At 50.7% G+C, this 22,379-nt stretch overlaps 1 protein-coding gene and 1 pseudogene across 1 annotated transcript in view; both read right to left on the reverse strand.

Moving 5' to 3' along the window:
• Positions 1–1,759: 1,759 nt before the first annotated feature.
• Positions 1,760–1,879, reverse strand: LOC132567840 (U2 spliceosomal RNA; annotated as a pseudogene).
• Positions 1,880–5,311: 3,432 nt separating this feature from the next.
• Positions 5,312–22,379, reverse strand: part of HCK (HCK proto-oncogene, Src family tyrosine kinase) — a 62,593-nt gene continuing 45,525 nt past the window's right edge. The window contains exons 10-14 of the mRNA XM_060230539.1: positions 17,959–18,141; positions 15,006–15,082; positions 11,107–11,260; positions 10,162–10,293; positions 5,312–5,545 (exon numbers count right to left, since the gene is read on the reverse strand). Of these exons, the coding sequence (XP_060086522.1) occupies positions 5,343–5,545; positions 10,162–10,293; positions 11,107–11,260; positions 15,006–15,082; positions 17,959–18,141 (749 nt within the window). The 3' untranslated portion in view covers positions 5,312–5,342. The remainder of the gene's footprint in view (positions 5,546–10,161; positions 10,294–11,106; positions 11,261–15,005; positions 15,083–17,958; positions 18,142–22,379) is intronic.

A 22,379-nucleotide genomic window follows, 5' to 3' on the forward strand; every position in this document is an offset into this window, starting at 1 on the left:
CTAAGGCCATTCCAGCAGGTGCAAGTGGAGGAGTGGGAATCAAACCCGGTTCTGCCAGATAAGAGAGCTCTGGCTGACCCAAGGCCATTCCAGCAGCTGCAAGGGGAGGAGTGGGGAATCAAACCCGGTTCTCCCAGATAAGAGAGCTCTGGCTGACCTAAGGCCATTCCAGCAGGTGCAAGTGGAGGAGTGGGGAATCAAACCCGGTTCTCCCAGATAAGAGAGCTCTAGCTGACCTAAGGCCATTCCAGCAGGTGCAAGTGGAGGAGTGGGGAATCAAACCCGGTTCTCCCAGATAAGAGAGCTCTGGCTGACCCAAGGCCATTCCAGCAGCTGCAAGGGGAAGAGTGGGGAATCAAACCCGGTTCTCCCAGATAAGAGAGCTCTGGCTGACCTAAGGCCATTCCAGCAGGTGCAAGTGGAGGAGTGGGGAATCAAACCCGGTTCTGCCAGATAAGAGAGCTCTGGCTGACCTAAGGCCATTCCAGCAGGTGCAAGTGGAGGAGTGGGGAATCAAACCCGGTTCTCCCAGATAAGAGAGCTCTGGCTGACCTAAGGCCATTCCAGCAGCTGCAAGGGGAGGAGTGGGGAATCAAACCCGGTTCTCCCAGATAAGAGTCTGCCCACTTAACCACTACACCAAACTAGAAGAAGAAGATGACAACAACGATGACATTGGATTTATATTCCGCCCTCCACCCTGAATCTCAAGAGTCTAAGAGCGGCTCACAATTTCCTTTATCTTCCTCCCCCTACAACAGCTGAAAGTGGAGGAGTGAGGAATCAAACCCGGTTCTCCCAGATAAGAGAGCTCTGGCTGACCCAAGGCCATTCCAGCAGCTGCAGGTGGAGGAGTGGGGAATCAAACCCGGTTCTCCCAGATAAGAGAGCTCTGGCTGACCCAAGGCCATTCCAGCAGGTGCAAGTGGAGGAGTGGGGAATCAAACCCGGTTCTCCCAGATAAGAGCTCTGGCTGACCCAAGGCCATTCCAGCAGCTGCAAGTGGAGGAGTGGGGAATCAAACCCTGTTCTCCCAGATAAGAGAGCTCTGGCTGACCCAAGGCCATGCTAGCAGGTGCATGTGGAGGAGTGGGGAATCAAACCCGGTTCTCCCAGATAAGAGTCCGCACACTTAACCACTACACCAAACTGGCTAGTTTGGATTAGTGGATTATAATAGTTTAGAATCCCCCCACCATACTCCCTCTCAGGGGTGAAATTCTAGAAGGAGTTCCTTTTAGGGCCGTCAATCCCCAGGTGAGGGCAGGGGATCCCCCAGTTTGGAGGCCCACCCCCCCACTTCAGGGTCATCAGAAAGCAGGGGGGGAAATGTCTGCTAGGCACTCCATTATTCCCTATGGAGACCGATTCCCATCGGGTATAATGGAAAATTGACCCATGGGTATCTGGGGCTCTGTGGGAGCTGTTTTTTGAGGTAGAGGCACCAAATGTTCAGCATACCATATGGTAACCCTCCTCAAAGTGCCCACCAAGTTTCAAGAATATTGGACCGGAGGATCCAATTCTATGAGAAGGTGCCCCTCTCCTTCATTATTCCAACTAGAGGGAAGGCATTTAAAAGGTGTGTGGTCCCTTGAAATGTGATGGCCCGAACTCCCTTCCGAGCTCAATTGTGCTCGTCACACCCTTGCTCCTGGTTGCACCCCCGAAGTCCCCAGATATTTCTTAAGTCGTCGAACTTGGCAACCCTAGCGCCTTTGCATATTAAGCCACACACCCCTGATGTAGCCGATCCTCCAAGAGCTTACGAAAAAGAGCCTCGTAAGCTCTCGGAGGATTGGCTACGTCAGGAAGGTGTGGCCTAACCTGATAAGAACAGATACTACACTTGATCTTAGCCAAAAGGCCGAGAAGCGATGTGGTGGACTTGTGAAAAAGCGAAAGAGTACTGGAAGATGATACAACAAGAAATCTCCAAAATTTTGGGTTATGACTTTAAGAAAACTGCAGAGACATTCTTGCTTGGATTACAATTAGAAAAATTTCCAAAGGAAGACAGGACTCTAATTTGGTACTTGCTATCAGCTGCTAGGACATTGGATGCGCAGCTATGGAAACAAGAAAAAATACCAGAGAAATGGGACTGGACTATGAAAGTTTTATCGTGAAATGGACAAACTAACTAGAAGGCTAAGAGACTATGACTTAGAGATATTCAAAAAGGAGTGGAAGAAAGTTAAAGGATATATGGAGAAAGAGTGGAACGTAAGAAGACATTGGACAATTTTTTAGCATTAATGGGAAAAAATATATATATATTGGACTTTGATCAGTTAGAAGCACCTTTAGTATTGAACTTGAATTTATAACTCCGGGGAAGTCAACATTGGAGGGAGGGGGGATTGAAATGCCACATGGGTTTAGCACTGAAAATTTAAAATTAAGATTTGTAACCATATGTTATCAATAAATTGTTAAAACACAAAGGAAGGTGTGGCCTAATATGCAAAGGAGCTCCCTGCTAGAATCCCACCCCTGTTCCCTCTAAGCTGCAGAGTCTCGCGAGCGAGAATTCTGCTTCCTGAGCTACTGACATTCAAGTTGGGAGACGCAGCCTAAATTAGTTTGCTCTGGGGGCCATTTTTCCTGAGTGAAAACAAAAAAAAAATGCGTGAGCTGGAGGCTAAAAAACCGTGCGCTAACTCAGCTTAGAGGGAACGCTGGTGACCACCTTTTTGAGCCTGTGGGTGCCGTTGGAATTCCGACACAGGGGACGAGATGAAGCGTAACTCTTAACCCTTCAGCGTTCTGTGCAGAAGTTCTGCTTGACAGAGCACCTCAGAATCAGCAGGAGCTCACAGGAGCACAGCCCCTGAACCTTTCTGAGGGTTCCCCCCTCTTCCTCCTCACCTACCTTGTTCGTTGAATGGTAGGTGCAGCTGCATAACAGTCCCTGGACTAAGAGAGCAGCCAGCCAGCCAGCCAGCCACCAGGAGCTTTGCCACGCTCTCAGCAGCCCTCATTAACCCCTGGAGAAGCCCACACCACCCTTTCTCCACTTCTTATGTGATTTTGAGCGGCGGGTGGCTTGCTGGCCTTTTGACTGTGGAGGGGTGCGGCCCAGGAGAGCCCCAGGCGAGCGAGGCCTGGTTGGGCTGGCTGGATCTCTAGCCAGCCCAAGCAGGCCTCGCTCGCCCGGGGCTTTCTTTTCTTGCATCGGGTTGCTTTTGGCCCAGGAGAGCCCCAAGCGAGCGAGGCCTGCTTGGGCTGGCTGGATCTCTAGCCAGCCCAAGCAGGCCTCGCTCGCCCGGGGCTTTCCTTTCTTGCATCGGGTTGCTTTTGGCCCAGGAGAGCCCCAAGCGAGCGAGGCCTGCTTGGGCTGGCTGGATCTCTAGCCAGCCGATGCAGGCCTCGCTCGCCCGGGGCTTCCCTTTCTTGCATCGGGTTGCTTTGGGCTGGGGTGGGGGGGAAATATATGTTAATGAGTTATGTTAATGAGCTCCACCACCTATTTTTCGAGGAAATCACCCCTGCTTTTAAACGAACGCACGGTTTAAAAACATTTCCTTGCTTACACAGTGTTTACCTTCAGGTACACAGCCCTTTGGTGGTCGCTGCTACTAAAGCAATGTTTTGTTTTGTTTTTTAAAATTATTTATTTATTTATTTATTTATTCTATGACTTGTATCCCGCCCTTCCCGTAAAAATGGCTCAGGGCGGCTCACAGCAAACGATAAAACAGAATTTAAATTGACATTTACATATATAAACATTTTAAAAAGTCAGAACATTTAAAACCTAAAAACCTTAAAACCTTAACATCAAATCTATACAATATAATTAGCAGGAGTCTAATAAGCTACATTTATTTCCCAGTCAGGTGTAGGCCAGCCGGAAGAGGGTTGTCTTGCAGGCCCTGCGGAACTGAGAAAGGTCCCGCAGGGCCCTCACCTCCTCCGGCAGCTGGTTCCACCATGTAGGGGCCATTATGGAAAAGGCCCTGTCTCTGGTTGTCTTAAGACGGACTTCCTTAGGCCCGGGGATGGTGAGGAGGTTTTGAGTTCCCGACCTCAGAACTCTCTGGGGAACATGTGGGGAGAGACGGTCCTTCAGGTAGGCAGGTCCCAGGCCATATAGGGCTTTAAAGGTAATGACCAGCACCTTGTACCGGACTCGGTATGTTATCGGGAGCCAGTGCAGAGCCTGAAGACCCGGCCGAATGTGCCCCCATCTTGGGAGGCCCAATAACAGCCGGGCCGCAGCATTCTGCACCAGCTGCAATTTCCGAGTCCGGCACAGGGGCAGCCCCATGTAGAGGGCATTGCAGTAGTCCAACCTCGAGGTGACCGTAGCATGGATCACTGTTGCTAGGTCGTCGCAACCCAGGAAGGGAGCCAACTGCCTTGCCCGTCTAAGATGAAAAAACGCGGACTTGGCAGTGGTTGCTATCTGAGCCTCCATCTTTAGGGAAGGCTCCAATAGCACCCCCAGGCTCTTGACCTTATCCGCCGCCGTCAGCGGCGCACCGTCAAAAGCTGGCAAGGGGATTTCCCCCCCCCGGTCTCCGACAACCTAAGCAAAGGACCTCTGTCTTCGCAGGATTTAATCTCAGTCCACTCAGTCTGAGCCACTCAGCCACGGCCTGTAGTGCCCGATCCAGATTTTCTGGGGCGCAGACCGGTCAGCCGTCCATAAGCAGATAAAGCTGGGTGTCATCAGCATACTGGTGACACCCCAGCCCATACCAAAAATGTGCACAATCATAGGCCCTGCTGGGCAGAAGGCCCACCTGGCTCTTCCCACTTCCCAAAAAACACTTGGCAAACACTAGGTAAAGTGCCACAGTGCACACAGGAACCAGGTTGGGGACTCCTGGATTAGAAGTCAGGGTCACTGCCGGAACCAAAGCTTCTGCTGAATGTTGCAGGAGCAAGTAGGTGGGCATCGGGCTGCCCCATCTCCTAGCAAACTAACCGACTTGGGGTTTTTCTACGTAGCCTCCCTCCGCTGCAGTGCTGGTACATTAAAGTTTTAAATACAGGCTTCGCACAAACACGCATCTCCCCGAATAATCTCATCACACCAGCCGCAGGTTTAAGGGCCTTCGGGAACAAAAGCCAGCGATTCTCCGGCTCGGTCTTGTGACAGAGAGCAAAGTGCACGCAGCGTTCCGTTTGGAATGGCATCAGCTGATTCCAGTTTGGACAGGCGAGATTAGAAGACACGAGATGGCTCTGGAGGAGGTCAAAGTGCCGCCTCCCTGCCGCGGGACGCCCACGAGACAAAGGAAGTTTTGCCGGAGCCGCTAGGGATCTCAAAGCCTGTTTGCTTTCGGCGGGACCGTTTGTCTTTTCCTTCCGCTCGCGCGTTCCCCTCCGTCCTAGGGCTGTTGCTGGTACTGACTTTCCGTAGCCGTGAAGAAATCTTCCAGGATGCTCTGGTTGTACTCAAAGGTCGGGCGATCCTCCGGCTTGTTCTCCCAGCACCGCATCATAATCTCGTAAAGCTCTTCCGGGCACCCGTCGGTCCGGGGCATCCGGTAGCCGCGCTCGATGGCGCGCATCACTTCCTGTGTCGACATCCCTGAATTCAGCGAAAGGGGGGCAAGGGAAGAGACTTGAGCAATTCAGCAGCTTAACACGCATAGAATGGGAAATAAACTGACAATAGCGAGGAAAGACGAGCGGGAACAGCCTGTGTGGCGTGGTGGTTGGAGCCACAAGACCCATGGGGCAATACACGAAGAACTATATTCAGTATCACCATCAACCAAAAGAGCCACATGATTATATATGCCCTGTGGATCACCTCAAGCACAAACATGCAATTGTACTGGGTTCCTACTATGTAATTCCTGAATCATAAGAACATAAGAGCAGCCATGTTGGATCAGTCCAAAGGCCCATCAAGTCCAACACTCTGTGTCACATAAGAACATAAGAGAAGCCCTGTTTGATCAGGCCAATGGCCCATCCAGTCCAGCACTCTGTGTCACATAAGAACATAAGAGAAGCCATGTTGGATCAGGCCAATGTCCCATCCAGTCCAACACTCTGTGTCACATAAGAACATAAGAGAAGCCCTGTTGGATCAGGCCAGTGGCCCCTCCCGTCCAACACTCTGTGTCACATAAGAACATAAGAGAAGCCATGTTGGATCAGGCCAGTGGCCCCTCCAGTCCAACACTCTGTGTCACATAAGAACATAAGAGAAGCCATGTTGGATCAGGCCAGTGGCCCCTCCAGTCCAACACTCTGTGTCACATAAGAACATAAGAGAAGCCATGTTGGATCAGGCCAGTGGCCCCTCCAGTCCAACACTCTGTGTCACATAAGAACATAAGAGAAGCCCTGTTGGATCAGGCCAGTGGCCCCTCCCGTCCAACACTCTGTGCCACATAAGAACATAAGAGAAGCCATGTTGGATCAGGCCAGTGGCCCCTCCAGTCCAACACTCTGTGTCACATAAGAACATAAGAGAAGCCATGTTGGATCAGGCCAGTGGCCCCTCCCGTCCAACACTCTGTGCCACATAAGAACATAAGAGAAGCCATGTTGGATCAGGCCAATGTCCCATCCAGTCCAACACTCTGTGTCACATAAGAACATAAGAGAAGCCCTGTTGGATCAGGCCAGTGGCCCCTCCCGTCCAACACTCTGTGCCACATAAGAACATAAGAGAAGCCATGTTGGATCAGGCCAGTGGCCCCTCCCGTCCAACACTCTGTGCCACATAAGAACATAAGAGAAGCCCTGTTGGATCAGGCCAGTGGCCCCTCCCGTCCAACACTCTGTGCCACATAAGAACATAAGAGAAGCCCTGTTGGATCAGGCCAGTGGCCCCTCCAGTCCAACACTCTGTGTCACATAAGAACAAAAGAGAAGCCCTGTTGGATCAGGCCAGTGGCCCCTCCAGTCCAACACTCTGTGCCACATAAGAACATAAGAGAAGCCATGTTGGATCAGGCCAGTGGCCCCTCCAGTCCAACACTCTGTGCCACATAAGAACATAAGAGAAGCCCTGTTGGATCAGGCCAGTGGCCCCTCCAGTCCAACACTCTGTGCCACATAAGAACATAAGAGAAGCCATGTTGGATCAGGCCAGTGGCCCCTCCAGTCCAACACTCTGTGTCACATAAGAACAAAAGAGAAGCCCTGTTGGCTCAGGCCAATGGCCCGTCCAGTCCAACACTCTGTGTCACGTAAGAACATAAGAGAAGCCCTGTTGGATCAGGCCAGTGGCCCCTCCAGTCCAACACTCTGTGTCACATAAGAACATAAGAGAAGCCCTATTGGATCAGGCCAATGGCCCATCCAGTCCAACACTCTGTGTCACATAAGAACATAAGAGAAGCCATGCTGGATCAGGCCAGTGGCCCCTCCAGTCCAACACTCTGTGTCACATAAGAACATAAGATCCCTGTGGGATCAGGCCAGTGGCCCCTACAGTCCAGCACTCTGTGTCACATAAGAACATAAGAGAAGCCCTGTGGGATCAGTCCAATGGCCCATCCAGTCCAACACTCTGTGTCACATAAGAACGTAAGTGAAGTCATGTTGGATCAGGCCAATGGCCCATTCAGTCCAACACTCTGTGTCACATAAGAACATAAGAGAAGCCCTGTTGGATCAGGAGAGTGGCCCATTCAGTCCAACACTCTGTGTCACATAAGAACATAAGAGAAGCCATGTTGGATCAGGCCAGTGGCCCCTCCAGTCCTACACTCTGTGTCACATAAGAACATAAGAGAAGCCCTATTGGATCAGGCCAATGGCCCATCCAGTCCAACACTCTGTGTCACATAAGAACGTAAGTGAAGCCATGTTGGATCAGGCCAATGGCCCATTCAGTCCAACACTCTGTGTCACATAAAAACATAAGAGAAGCCCTGTTGGATCAGGCCAATGGCCCATCCAGTCCAACACTGTGTGTCACATAAGAACGTAAGAGAAGCCCTGTGGGATCAGGCCAATGGCCCATCCAATCCAACACTCTATGTCACACAAAATCCAAAACCCAGTGGTCATCAGGAGGTTCACCATGTGGCCAGAACTTCAGAAGTCCTTCCTCTGTGGCCCCACCAAACACCAAGAATACAGAGTATCACTGCCACAGATGTAAGAACATAAGAGAAGCCATGTTGGATCAGGACAATAGTCCTAAAAAAAGCAGATAACCTCCACTGAAGAGGCTTCCCGAAAGCTACAACGGTTCCTCCAGTGGAAGAGGCTTCTTTTATGTGTGGTGGGCTTTGGAGGTTTCTAAGTAAAAGCCGGAAGTGTTGAAAGTGGAGAACTTTGCGCTGTCTCCTGTCTTGGACTTGAGAGGTGGCACCAAAGACCTCAGCCACACAGCACATCCTTTGCTTTGAAGTAGAGTGCTACTCTTAGGTGTGCAATTTCCTCTTTTTCTCACACTTCCTCCCTCTCACAGACACACAGAGAAGGTGCGCCTGGTCTCTCCATTTTGCACCATGGAGGCTGGACATGCGACCAGCATCCAACACCATCTAGAATCTCAGAGTTGGAAGGGACCTCCAGGGTCCTCTAGTCCAACCCTCTGCACAATGCAGAGAACTCACAAACACCTCCCCCTCAATCCACAAGATCCTCATTGCTGTCAGAGGGCCATGCAGCCTCTGTTGAAGAACCTCCCAGGAAGGAGAGCCCAGTTAAAGCATAGACTCTTAGAGTTGGAAGGGATCTCCAGGGTCATCTAGTCCAATCCCCTGCGCAATGCAGGAAACTCACAAACACCTCCCGCTAAATTCACAGGATCTGCATTGCTGTCAGATGGCCATCCAGCCTTTGTTGAAAAACCTCCAAGGAAGGAGAGCCCACCACCTTCCAAGGACGAAGCCAGTTCCGCTGAGGAACCACTCTAACGGTCAGGAAGTTCTTCCTAATGGAGTTCTTCCTTGGTCTGGAGACCAAGTCCTATATGCAAAGGTTGAAGGAGCTGGAGATGTTTAGCCTGGAGAGGAGGCGGCTGAGAGGTGATAGGATCACCATCGTCGAGTACTTGAAGGGCTGTCTTCTATAGGATGGTGTGGAGTTGTTTTCTGTGGCCCTGGAAGGTAGAACCAGAACCAGTGGGTTGAAATGAAATCAAGAGTTTCCAGCTCAACATTAGGAAGAAGAAGAAGAAGATATTGGATTTATATCCCGCCCTCCACTCCGAAGAGCCTCAGAGCGGCTCACAATCTCCTTTACCTTCCTCCCGCACAACAGTCACCCTGTGAGGTGGGTGGGGCTGGAGAGGGCTCTCACAGCAGCTGCCCTTTCAAGGACAACCTCTGCCAGAGCTATGGCTGACCCAAGGCCATGCTAGCAGGTGCAAGTGGAGGAGTGAGGAATCAAACCCGGTTCTCCCAGATAAGAGTCCGCACACTTAACCACTACACCAAACCGGCTCTCCAGACCGGCTCTTAACCACTACACCAAACCGGCTCTCCAGAACTTCCTGACCGTTAGAGCGGTTCTTCAGTGGGACAGGCTTCCTTGGGAGGTGGTGGGCTCTCCTTCCTTGGAGCTTCAGATCTCTCAGCCCTGAGTTCTAGCAGAGTCGCTGCCACCCAGGGAGCAGGCTGATTGGGGCTCACATATAGCTCCTACCCAGGACCTGGTAACCTTGTGGAAGCAACAAGTCTATTCTCTTGCTTGCATCCACGCTCCTTCCTGATCATGACTTGCTTGATTTCCTTGGCACCCTGACCTTTTGGCTTTTGGACACTGACTTCTGATTCTGGTTTGTGATTCTGCATTGGTGACTTGGCTCCTGCTTGACTTCCTGGACTTTGACCTTGGACTGGCTTGGGACTCCTGCCTGCCTGCACCCGGAGAACGTGACACCCTGAGCCTGTTCTACAGGAAGGGCAGGGTAAAAATCAAAATGAATGAATGAATGAATGAATGAATGAATGAATGAATGAATGAATGAATGAATGAATGAATAGGTTTTCTTTCAGTCCCCTAGGGTGATGAGAGCTGTACTGCAGCACAGTAAGTCTGCTGAGGCTGCCTTACACCCGGATCAGTAATCTACACACCAGCAGGTTCCTCCAGGTGGATGGATGACAGTTTGCTGCTCCCCTAGATGATTCTCCTTGGCCACGCCCCCCCTCCAAACCCCCCTCCTCTTCTTCTCCAGAGGCCAAGAAACGTGACTCCCGGAGAGACCACAAGGAGGTCTCTACACACCTGGATAGGGGGTCCGTCCATATGTGATGATCTCCATCAGAAGGACCCCAAAGGACCAGACGTCCGATTTTATGGAGAAACAGCCATAGTTGATGGCTTCAGGCGCCGTCCACTTGATGGGGAACTTGGCACCTGCAGAAAGAGACCCAAGCAGAACCGTCAAAGAGTCAGAAAGGCAGAAAACCAAGTCCGGAGCTCAACTCGAGGACTGTCTGGAAGTGAAAAATACTACAGGTTGAATTCCACTCATCCTCTGAATCCCAAAGCCAGGAGGCAATATCAGGGGAAGGCCTCGGCCTCTCTGCCCTGTTGTTGGCCCTCCAGAGGAACTGACTGGCCACTATGTGAGACAGGAGGCTGGACTAGATGGGCCCTCACCGGTCTGATCCAGCAGGGCTCTTCTGGTGTTCTTATGAAGGCCTCGGCCTCTTTGCCCTGTTGTTGGCCCTCCAGAGGAACTGGTTGGCCACTGTGTGAGACAGGAGGCTGAACTAGATGGACCCTCAGTGGTCTGATCCAGCAACGCTCTTCTGAGGTACTTATGAAGGCCTCAGCCTCTCTGCCCTGTTGCTGGCCCTCCAGAGGAACTGACTGGCCACTATGTGAGACAGGAGGCTGGACTGGATGGACCCTCCCTGGTCTGATCCAGCAGGACTCTTCTGATGTTCTTAGGAAGGCCTCGGCCTCTCTGCCATGTTGTTGTCCCTCCAGAGGAACTGGTTGGCCACTGTGTGAGACAGTATGCTGGATTAGATGGACCTTCACTGTTGTGATCCAGCAGGGCTCTTCTGATGTTCTTAGGAAGGCCTCAGCCTCTCTGCCCTGTTGTTGGCCCTCCAGAGGAACCGGTTGGCCACTGTGTGAGACAGGAGGCTGGACTAGATGGACCCTCCCTGGTCTGATCCAGCAGGGCTCTTCTGATGTTCTTAAAGAACCGCCACTTACCTTCCCGGGCAGTGTATTCGTTATCTTCAATCACTCTGGCCAAGCCAAAATCGGCAATCTTGCACACCAGCATTCCCGACACCAAGATATTGGCAGCTCTCAGATCCCGATGGATGTAGTTTCTCTGCTCAATAAAAGCCATGCCTTCTGCTATCTGCAGCAAGGAGGGAACAGGGCACAAGATAAAAGTGGGGCTTTTTGCACAGAAAAACAGAGCTATACTTTTCCAAAATACCAGATGGGATTTGCCAGCATAAGGACAATATCGTTCCAGCCCTCCCCCCTCAAATGCGGTGCCCTAACAAATGGGAAACCAGCCCTGTATGATAACAGGTATAAGGTCATTAAGGGATCTGAAGACAAGCCTGAAGCATTGTTGATGCACATGAATGTTTCAGTGGCCAGAGCCACTTCTGCATGAAATTATAAACTCAGTGAAATCAAGGACCATGAGAACAGCTGTTCACTTCAGGTCACCTTTAATAGGTTGTGGGTGATCACACTGAGAGTCAAATTGAGTGCTTAATATAAGAACATGAGGACAGCCCTGCTGGATCATACCAAAGGTCCATCTAGTCCAGCATTCTGTCTCACGCAGTAGCTTCTGGAGGGCCGACAACAGAGCAGAGAGGCTGAGGCCTTCATAAAGACATCAGGAGAGCCCTGCTGGATCAGACCAGTGAAGGTACATCTAGCACAGCATCCTGTCTCACACACTGCCCAATCAGTTCCTCTGGAGGGCGAAGAACAGGGCAGAGAGGCTGAGGCCTTCATAAGAACCTCAGAAGAGTCCTGCTGGATCACACCAGTGAGGGTCCATCTAGTCCAGCCTCCTGTCTCACACAGGGGCCAACCAGTTCCTCTGGAGGGCCTACAACAGGACAGAGAGGCCAAGGGCTTCCCATGAGAAGAGCGTCAGAAGAGTCCTGCTGCATCAGACCAATGAGGGTCCATCTAGTTCTGTCTCCTGTTTCACATGGGCCAACCAGTTCCTCTGGAGAATCAACAACAGGGCATAGAGGTCGAGGCCTTTATAAGAACATCAGAAGAGCCCTGCTGGATCAGACCAGTGGTCTACCTAGTCCAGTATCCTGTTTCACACAGTGGCCAGCCAGTTCCTCTGGAGGGCCAACAACAGGGCAGAGAGGCCTAGGCCTTAATAAGCACATTGGAAGAGTCCAGCTGGATTAGACCCAGGGGTCCATCTAGTCCAGCCTCCTGTCTCATGCAGTGGCTAACAAGTTCCTCTGGAAGTCCAGCAACAGAGCATAAAGGCTGAGTCCTTCCCCTGAGATTTCCTCCGGGTTCGGGATTCAGAGGATTCATACCTTTGAATATGGAGGTTCCCCTCAGCCTCCATGGCTTATAGCCACTGATCCTCCATGAATCTATCTAATCTCCTTTTAAAGCTGTTGATTCCTGCGGCCATCACTACATCCCCATTCTCTGTGGAAAGTCTGATTCCCTTTTGCCTGTCGTGAACCTCCTGTCCTTCAGCTCCATGGGATGCATCTCCTTCAGGCCCCAAAGGCCTCCAAAGACAGATGCCTGAAGCCCAGGAGTTAATTGTAAGCCAGGGCAGAACAATATATGCCACCTGTGTGGCCACCCCTGCTTTTCTGAATTGCTGATTTGGGAAGAAGTGCAGAGGCTTTTCCTGACAAAGGAAGGCTTGTTTTCCAGGGCTGGGAGAACAACCTCTCCTCAGAGAAGCCCCAGAGAAGGAAATACCCCTGGGCCCGTTACCTGTTTGCTGCTTTCTCTGGGATCAAGTCTGATTTGCACATTCAAATCAGCCTCGACTGGAACAATTGGTCTCTTGACAGAATTTCCAGCTGGGCTGACTCTGGTCTCTTCTGAAAGGCCCTCAGAGTGGAGGAAGCAGGCGTGCCAACAGGCCTGGGGAACAATCTCCTGCCCCTTTAGCAGATCAAGATGGGTGGCCGTGTTAGTCTGTCTGTGGCAGTAGAAAAGAGTCCTGTGGCACCTTAAAGACTAACAACATTTGTGGCAAGGTGTGAGCTTTCCTGAGTCACTGCTCACCTGTGACAAAGTTAGAGTCCGAAGGGACCTTTAAGACCAACGAAGTTTTATTCAGGATGTGAGTTTTCATGTGCATGCCACAGGAGGTGGTAGCAGCTACAAACATAGCCAGCTTCAAGAGGGGGTTAGATAAAAATATGGAGCAGAGGTCCATCAGTGGCTATTAGCCACAGTGTGTGTGTGTGTGTGTGTGTGTATATATATAAAATTTATGACATTGGATTTATATTCCGCCCTCCACTCAAGAGTATCAGAGCAGCCCACAATCTCCTTTATCTCCCTTCCCCACAACAGACACCCTGTGAGGTGGGTGGGGCTGAGAGGACTCTCACAGCAGCTGCCCTTTCAAGGACAACCTCTGCCAGAGCTATGGTTGACCCAAGGCCATGCTAGCAGGTGCAAGTGGAGGGGTGGGGAATCAAACCTGGTTCTCCCAGATAAGAGTCTGCACACTTAACCACTACACCAAACTGGCTCTCTGTGTGATACAGAACATTGGACTGGATGGGCCATTGGCCTGATCCAACATGGCTTCTCTTATGTTCTTATGTTTGTCAAACAGCTTTCTGTGCATGCACCCAGAAGTTCACATCGCCAATAAAACTTTATTGGTCTTAAAGTGACTATTGCACTCTAACTTTCTCACATTGCTTCAGACCAGGGGTGGCCATACTGTGGTTCGGGAGCCGCACGAGGCTCTTTCACACATATTGTGTGGCTCGTGAAGCCCCCACCACCCTGTCGACTGGCTTGGAGAAGGCATTTCTCTCTTTAAATCACTTCTCCAAGTCAAGTCAGCTGGGGGCTTGGAGAATGCATTTAAAGTTGCTTTCTTTCCACCTCCACCTCCCTCCATCTCCTTCCTTCCAGTTTGGTGTAGTGGTTAAGTGTGCGGACTCTTATCTGTGAGAACCCAGTTTGATTCCCCACTCCTCCACTTGCAGCTGCTGGAATGGCCTTGGGTCAGCCATAGTTCTTGCAGAGTTTGTCCTTGAAAGGGCAGCTGCTGTGAGAGCCCTCTCAGCCCCACCCACTTCACAGGGTGTCTGTTGTGGGGGAGGAAGATAAAGAAGATTATGAGCCACTCTGAGACTCTGAGATTTGGAGTGGAGGGTGGGATATAAATCCAATATCATCTTCTTTCTTTCTTTCTTTCCTACCTACCTACCCATCCACATCTGACATTCATGTCTTGCGTCTCTCAAACATCTGACATTTACTCGATGTGGCTCTTACGTTAAAGAAGTTTGGCCACCCCTGCTTCAGAACAACACGGCTACCCACCTGGACAAATCAGACCATTTGTCTTCATGAAAACTCGTGCTCGCTTCTCAGAAGAAAGGTCTAGATGGGTTCTCATGTTAGAAGAAGAAGAATTGCAGACTTATACCCCGCCCTTCTCTCTGAATCAGAGTCTCAGAGTGGCTTACAATCTCCTTTATCTTCCTCCCCCAAAACAGACACCCTGTGAGGTGGGTGGGGCTGAGAGAGCTCTCCCGGAAACTGCCCTTTCAAGGACAACTCCTGCCAGAGCTATGGCTGACCCAACGCCATTCCAGCAGCTGCAAGTGGAGGAGGGGGGAATCAAACCCGGTCCTCCCAGATAAGAGTGCGTGCACTTAACCACTACACCAAACCGTTACTCTATTTTATGGCAGTAGAAAAGAGCAGGAATCCACAGGTAAGCAGTGACTCAGGAAAGCTCGCATCCTGCGACAAATGTCGTTAGTCTTCAAGGCGCCACTGGACACTTTTCTACTGCTACAGACAGACTGACACAGCCATCCATCTCGATCTGCTAAAGGGGCAGGAGAGTGATCCGAAAACTCTCCTGTTCGCAGCTGGATTCTGCTTACCTGGGCAGAGAAGTCTATCAGTTTTGGGAGCGGCTGACTGTGCCCTTCATCGCTCTTCAGGAAGTCCAGCAAGCTGCCTTCATTGAGGAAAGAAAGTCCAGTGAACACATGAAGCTGCCTTATAGTGAATCAGACCATCTGTCCATCAAGGTCAGTATTGGCTACTCAGATTGGCAGCTGTTCTCCAAGAATACAGAGCATCGCTGCTGCTGACAGAGAATTCTAACAAAACGCTGTGGCTAAGAGCCGCTGATGGACCTCTGCTCCACATAAGAACAGAAGAGAAGCCATGTTGGATCAGGCCAATGGCCCCTCCAGTCCAACACTCTGTGTCACATAAGAACATAAGAGAAGCCATGTTGGATCAGGCCAATGGCCCCTCCAGTCCAACACTCTGTGTCACATAAGAACATAAGAGAAGCCATGTTGGATCAGGCCAATGGCCCCTCCAGTCCAACACTCTGTGTCACACAGTGGCCAAAAAAACCAGGTGCCATCAGGAGGTCCACCAGTGCGGCCAGGACACTAGAAGCCCTCCCACTGTTCCCCGCGCCCAAGCACCCAGAATACAGAGCTTCCCTGTCCCAGACATAAGAACATAAGATAAGCCCTTTTGGATCAGGCCAATGGTTCATCCAGTCCAACACTCTGTGTCACATAGTGGACAAAAAAAACTAAGTGCCATCAGGAGGTCCACCAGTGGGGCTAGAAGCCCTCCCACTGTGCCCCCCCCAAGCACCAAGAATACAGAGCATCACTGCCCCAGGCAGAAAGTTCCAATGATAAGCTGTGGCTAATAGCCACTGATGGACCTCTGCTCCAGATGTTTACTCAATTCCCCTCTTGAAGCTGTCTATGCTTGTAGCTGCCACCACCTCCTGTGGCAGTGAATTCCACCTGTTAATCACCCTTTGGGTGAAGAAGTACTTCCTTTTATCCGTTTTAACCTGACTGCTCAGCAATTTCATTGAATGCCCACGAGTTCTTGTATTGTGAGAAAGGGAGAAAAGTCCTTCTTTCTCTACTTTCTCCATCCCATGCATAATCTTGTCAACCTCTATCATGTCACCCTGTGGTCGACGTTTCTCCAAGCTAAAGAGCCCCAAGCGTTTCAACCTTTCTTCATAGGGAAAGTGTTTCAAACCTTGAATCATTCTAGTTGCGCTTCTTCTGGAGTTCAGGCCCCATTGGTGGGCCTCCTGATGTTACCCCTGGGTTTTGGCCACTGTGGGACACAGAGCATGTGGCATTTCATCTCTCCCTCTTTCTAGCTACTACCGTGAAATGACTAGCAGCCAAACAGATCTCACACACACACACTGTCACTGTTGCAAAGGGAAGTAGAGGGTGAGAATGTCTCATGGTGACCAGAAAGACTAGGAGAGAAATGATGCAAGGTCAGGAAATACTGCCTCATGCAGCCCCACGAGGCAGGGAAACCAATGCAGTTCTCAGAAGCTGGTGTCTTAGAAATAATATACTTTCCCGTGCGTGTGTGTGTGTGTGTGTGTGAGAGAGAGAGAGAGAGAGAGAGAGAGAGAGATCTTCTCTCTTAGATCTCCTGTCTCCACGCCCTGTTCTCTGTCTTGCAGCTTTACTTCCTGTCAGGAAACAGCTATCTCTTTCTCCCAGCACCATACTGTACATTTTGCAACTTCCCTAGCATGTGGCAACTGTATACTTGTCTATGCGCCTGTGTCTTGTAGAGCTGAGCCACTTTAGCAACGCTAGGATGCTGAGGGCTTCAAGCGAGGCATGTGAACTGGAACAAAAGAGAGGGCAGTCTATAAAATCCAAATTTTGTCCAAAAACAAGAAGGGGGGGGGGTTTGGGGAAGGGGGGCTGTACACAGCTCTGTGTGTGAAATCTCCTCCATAAGAACATAAGTGGAGCCATGTTGGAACAGGCCAATGGGCCATCCAGTTCAACATCCTGTGTCACCCAGTGTCCAAAAAAACCAGGTGCCATCAGGAGGTCCACCAGTGGGACCAGGACACTAGAAGCCCTCCCACTGTTGCCCCTCCCAAGCACCAAGAATACAGAGCATCACTGCCCCAGACAGAGAGTTCCAACAATACGCTGTGGCTAATAGCCACTGATGGACCTCTGTTCCATATAAGAACATAAGAGAAGCCATGTTGGATCAGGCCAATGGCCCATCCAGTCTAACACTCTGTGTCACACAATAGCCAAAAACCCAGAGACCATCAGGAGGTCCATAAGTGAGGCCAGGGCACTAGAAGCCCTCCCACTGTTGCCCCCACCCAAGCACCAAGAATACAGAGCGTCACTGCCCCAGACATAAGAACGTAATAGAAGCCATGTTGGATCAGGCCAGTGGCCCATCCAGTCCAACACTCTGTGTCACACAGTGGCCAAAAAACCAGAGACCATCAGGAGGTCCATAAGTGAGGCCAAGGCACTAGAAGCCCTCCCACAGTTGCCCCCCCGCAAGCACCAAGAATACAGAGCGTCACTGCCCCAGACATAAGAACGTAATAGAAGCCATGTTGGATCAGGCCTGTGGCCCATCCAGTCCAACACTCTGTGTCATGTGGCCAAAAACCCAGAGGCCATCAGGAGGTCCACCAGTTGGGCTATAAGCCCTTCCACTGCCCCCACCCCTTGAAGCACAAGAATGCAGAGCTTCACTGCCCCAGAGTTCCAGCAATACACTGTGGCTAATAGCCACTGAGGGACCTCTGCTCCATATGCTTATCCTCTTGAAGGTGGCTATGCTTGCAGCCGCCACCAACTCCTGTGGCAGTGAGTTCCATCTGTTAAACCCCATTTTCCACAGACTCCACCCCCCAAAACCTCCAGGGGTTTCCCAACCCACAGCTGGCACCCCCAGGGTGGTGGCTTTAAGGGTTAGGTCCCCCCTCCCCAAAGCCCTCTTTTCCGCCCAGCAAAGCCTCCTGCAGGCTCTTTGGTTCTGTCTCCTACTCCTGACCTTTCTCCATGAATTCGGTAATGATATAAATGGGCTCCGCCTTGGTGACGACGGCGTTCAGCTTCACCAGCTTGTCGTGCTGCAGGGTCTTCATGATGTTGGCCTCTTCCAGGAACGCTTCCACGGACATGCTCCCCGGCTTCATGGTCTTCACGGCTACTTTGGTGTGCTTGTTGTAGACGGCTGGGCGAGGAGGGAACGGGAGGCGTCAGAGACACAGAATCACAGCAAGAGGAAGAAGAAGAAAAAGAAGATGATGATATTGGGTTTATATCCTGCCCTATACTCTGAATCTCAGAGCGGTCACAATCTCCTTTACCTTCCCCACCACCACCACCACAACGGACACCCTGTGAGGTAGGTGTGGCTGAGAGAGCTCTGACAGAAGCCGCCCTTTCAAGGACAGAGTCTCAGAGCGGCTCACAATCTCCTTTATCTTCCTCCCCCACAACAGACACCCTGTGAGGTGGGTGGGGCTGAGAGAGCTCTGACAGCAGCTGCCCTTTCAAGGACAACCTCTGCTAGAGCTATGGCTGACTCAAGACCATTCCAGCAGCTGCAAGTGGAGGAGCAAGGACTCAAACCCAGTTCTCCCAGATAAGAAGAAGATATTGGATTTATATCCTGCCCTCCACTCCGAAGAGTCTCAGAGTGGCTCACAATCTCCTTTATCTTCCTCCCCCACAACAGACACCCTGTGAGGTGGGTGGGGTTGGAGAGGGCTCTCACAGCAGCTGCCCTTTCAAGGACGACTCTGCGATAACTATGGCTAACCCAAAGCCATTCCAGCAGCTGCAAGTGGAGGAGTGGGGAATCAAACCCGGTTCTTCCAGATAAGAGTCCACACACTTAACCACTACACCAAACTGGCTCTCTAGAAGAAGAAGAAGACGATGATGATATTGGATTTATATCCCGCCCTCCACACCAGATCTCAGAGTCTCAGAGTGGATCACGATCTCCTTTACCTTCTCCCCCCACAGCAGACACCCTGTGAGGTGGGTGGGGCTGAGAGAGCTCTGACAGAACCTGCCCTTTCAAGGACTGCTCTGCCAGCGTTATGACTGACCCAAGGCCATTCCAGCAGCTGCAAGTGGAGGAGTGGGGAATCAAACCCGGTCCTCCCAGATAAGAGTCCGCGCACTTAACCACTACACAAAACTGGCTCTCTAGACCACCTCTAGCCAGCCTAGCCAGGTCAGCGTCTATCCTGCCACACACTTGCCAGATCACACGGCTAGAACCAGAGGAGTAGCCACAGGTCTCATTTTGGGCAGGAGCTCACAGGAGCAGAGCTCCAGAACCTCTAAATTTGATTGGGCTCTTTCTTTCTTACCCCCTCCCCCTAAAATTACTTGCTTCTGGGCTCCATTGTTCAATCCCCCTCAGTGAGAATTTTGCTGAACTCTTAAGATTTTTCGAACTTTCTTATATTTCTCCCCACACACACAAAAATGAGAAAATAACCAAAACATACAAAGCAGACAGACGGAAATCTTCCTCATGCTGCTGTGGCCCCAAGGGGGGGAAAGCCATTGAAAAAGTATGACGGGAGTCAAGGGTGGAATTCTAGCAGGAGCTCCTTTGCATATTAGGCCACACCCCCTGACGTAGCCAATGCTCCAAGAGCTTACAAAAAGGAGCCTTGAAAGCTCTCGGAGGATTGGCTACATCAGGGGTGTGTGGCCTAATATGCAAAGGCGCTCCTGGTAGAATTCCACCCCTGACAGGAGTAAGGTTTTATTATGACAATTAATTCAAGAAGCATTTTAAGGTGGATGCTGAGCTGATGTAATTTAGTACTCTTTCCGGTGATGTCAGGGGTGTGGGGCATAAGAAAATGAGTGATGCTAATGATTTGTGCTAATGAGCTCCACCACCTCTTTTTCTACAAACATAAGAAGAGAAGAGAAGCCCTGTTGGATCAAGCCAATGGCCCCTCCAGTCCAACACTCTGTGTCACATAAGAACATAAGAGAAGCCCTGTTGGATCAGGTCAGTAGCCCCTCCAGTCCAACACTCTGAGTCACATAAGAACATAAGAGAAGCCCTGCTGGATCAGGCCAGTGGCCCCTCCAGTCCAACACTCTGTGTCACATAGGAACATAAGAGAAGCCATGCTGGATCAGGCCAGTGCCCCATCCAGTCCAACACTCTGTGTCACATAAGAGAAGCCATGTTGGATAAGGCCAATGGCCCCTCCAGTCCAACACTCTGTGTCACATAAGAACATAAGAGAAGCCATGTTGGATCAGGCCAATGGCCCATCCAGTCCAACACTCTGTGTCACATAAGAACATAAGAGAAGCCCTGTAGGATCAGGCCAATGGCCCCTCCAGTCCAACACTCTGTGTCACATAAGAACATAAGAGAAGCCATGTTGGATCAGGCCAATGGCCCATCCAGTCCAACACTCTGTGTCACATAAGAACATAAGAGAAGCCCTGTAGGATCAGGCCAATGGCCCCTCCAGTCCAACACTCTGTGTCACATAAGAACATAAGAGAAGCCCTGCTGGATCAGGCCAGTGGCCCCTCCAGTCCAACACTCTGTGTCACATAAGAACATAAGAGAAGCCCTGTTGGATTAGGCCAATGGCCCCTCCAGTCCAACACTCTGTGTCACATAAGAACATAAGAGAAGCCATGCTGGATCAGGCCAGTGGCCCATCCAGTCCAACACTCTGTGTCACATAAGAGAAGCCATGTTGGATAAGGCCAATGGCCCCTCCAGTCCAACACTCTGTGTCACATAAGAACATAAGAGAAGCCATGTTGGATCAGGCCAATGGCCCATCCAGTCCAACACTCTGTGTCACATAAGAACATAAGAGAAGCCCTGTAGGATCAGGCCAATGGCCCCTCCAGTCCAACACTCTGTGTCACATAAGAACATAAGAGAAGCCATGTTGGATCAGGCCAATGGCCCATCCAGTCCAACACTCTGGGTCACATAAGAACATAAGAGAAGCCCTCTTGGGTCAGGCCAATGGCCCATCCAGTCCAACACTCTGGGTCACATAAGAACATAATAGAAGCCATGTTGGATCAGGCCAATGGCCCATCCAGTCCAACACTCTGTGTCACACAGTCACCAATACACACACACACACACACACACACACACTGTGGCTAATAGCCACTGATGGACCTCTGCTCCATATGCTTATCCAATTCCCTCTTGAAGTTGCCTATGCTTGTAGCCGCCACCACCTCCTGTGGCAGTGAATTCCACATGTTAATCACCCTTTGGGTGAAGTAGGACTTCCTTTTATCCGTTCTAACCCGACTGCTCAGCAATTTCAATTACGAAATTGACTTCTGAGTAGCTGTATAAGTCTGTCTGTAGCAGCAGAAAAGAACAAGGGTCCTGGAGCACCTGAAAGACTCACAAAATTTTTGGCAGGGGAGAAAGTAAAAAGGTCAACGTCGCCCCCTGTGCAAGCACCAGTCGTTTCCAACTCTGGGGTGACGTCGCATCATGACGTTTTCACGGCAGACTTTTTTTACGGGGTGGTTTGCCCTTGCCTTCCCCAGTCGTCTACACTGCAGGGTTGAAGCCCCCGTAAAACATGGCTTACTTCACTGCCAAGTGTTTTTTTCAAAAGTGGGCAGGACCAAGTGGGGCTTTTGCCCAGCAGGTCTTCTGATTGGCCTCTGGAGATATGACTGGCTGCGCAGATTTTGAAGAAGTAATTTTGGCAGCAGCTGCCATTGCAGCACAAGGATCTTCGCTCTATCAATGCGTGAAGTCAAGAAAGTATTTCAAACAACAACATGTTCCTTTACAAAGGCATCCTGATGCAATTGAGTACACCTTCCGGTGATGTCCTGAAACGCTGAAGAGTTAGCTTTTAGAGCTATGCAGGGTTTTTTTTTTTTTTGAGGCAGAACGCCGTAGGTAGGTAGGAGGTATGGCCTTATACGGTAGCTGCGTTCGTGCTGGGCTTTTTCTACAAACAAAGCCCTTTGTGAAACAATGGTGACTAGGGTTGCCAATTCCAATTCAAGAAATATCTGGGGACTTTGGGGGTGGAGCCAGGAGACATTAGGGGTGGAGCCAAGATCAAGGCTGTGACAAGCATCATTGAACTCCAAAGGGAGTTCTGGCCATCACATTGAAAGGGACGGCACACCTTTTCAATTCCTTCCTTCCATAGGAAATAATGAAGGATAGGGGCACCTTCTTTTGGGGCTCATAGAATTGGACCCCCGGTCCAATCTTTTTGAAACTTGGAGGGTATTTTGGGGAGAGGCACTAGATGCTTCTACTTCAAAAAACAGCCCCCCCCCAGCACCCCAGATACCTGCGGATCAATTCTCCATGATTTTCTATTGGAATAAGAACATAAGAACATAAGAGAAGCCATGTTGGATCAGGCCAATGGCCCATCCAGTCCAACACTCTGTGTCACAGAAGAA

Source organism: Heteronotia binoei, chromosome 2 (genome assembly GCF_032191835.1).
Source record: "Heteronotia binoei isolate CCM8104 ecotype False Entrance Well chromosome 2, APGP_CSIRO_Hbin_v1, whole genome shotgun sequence".
Lineage (NCBI taxonomy): Eukaryota > Metazoa > Chordata > Lepidosauria > Squamata > Gekkonidae > Heteronotia > Heteronotia binoei.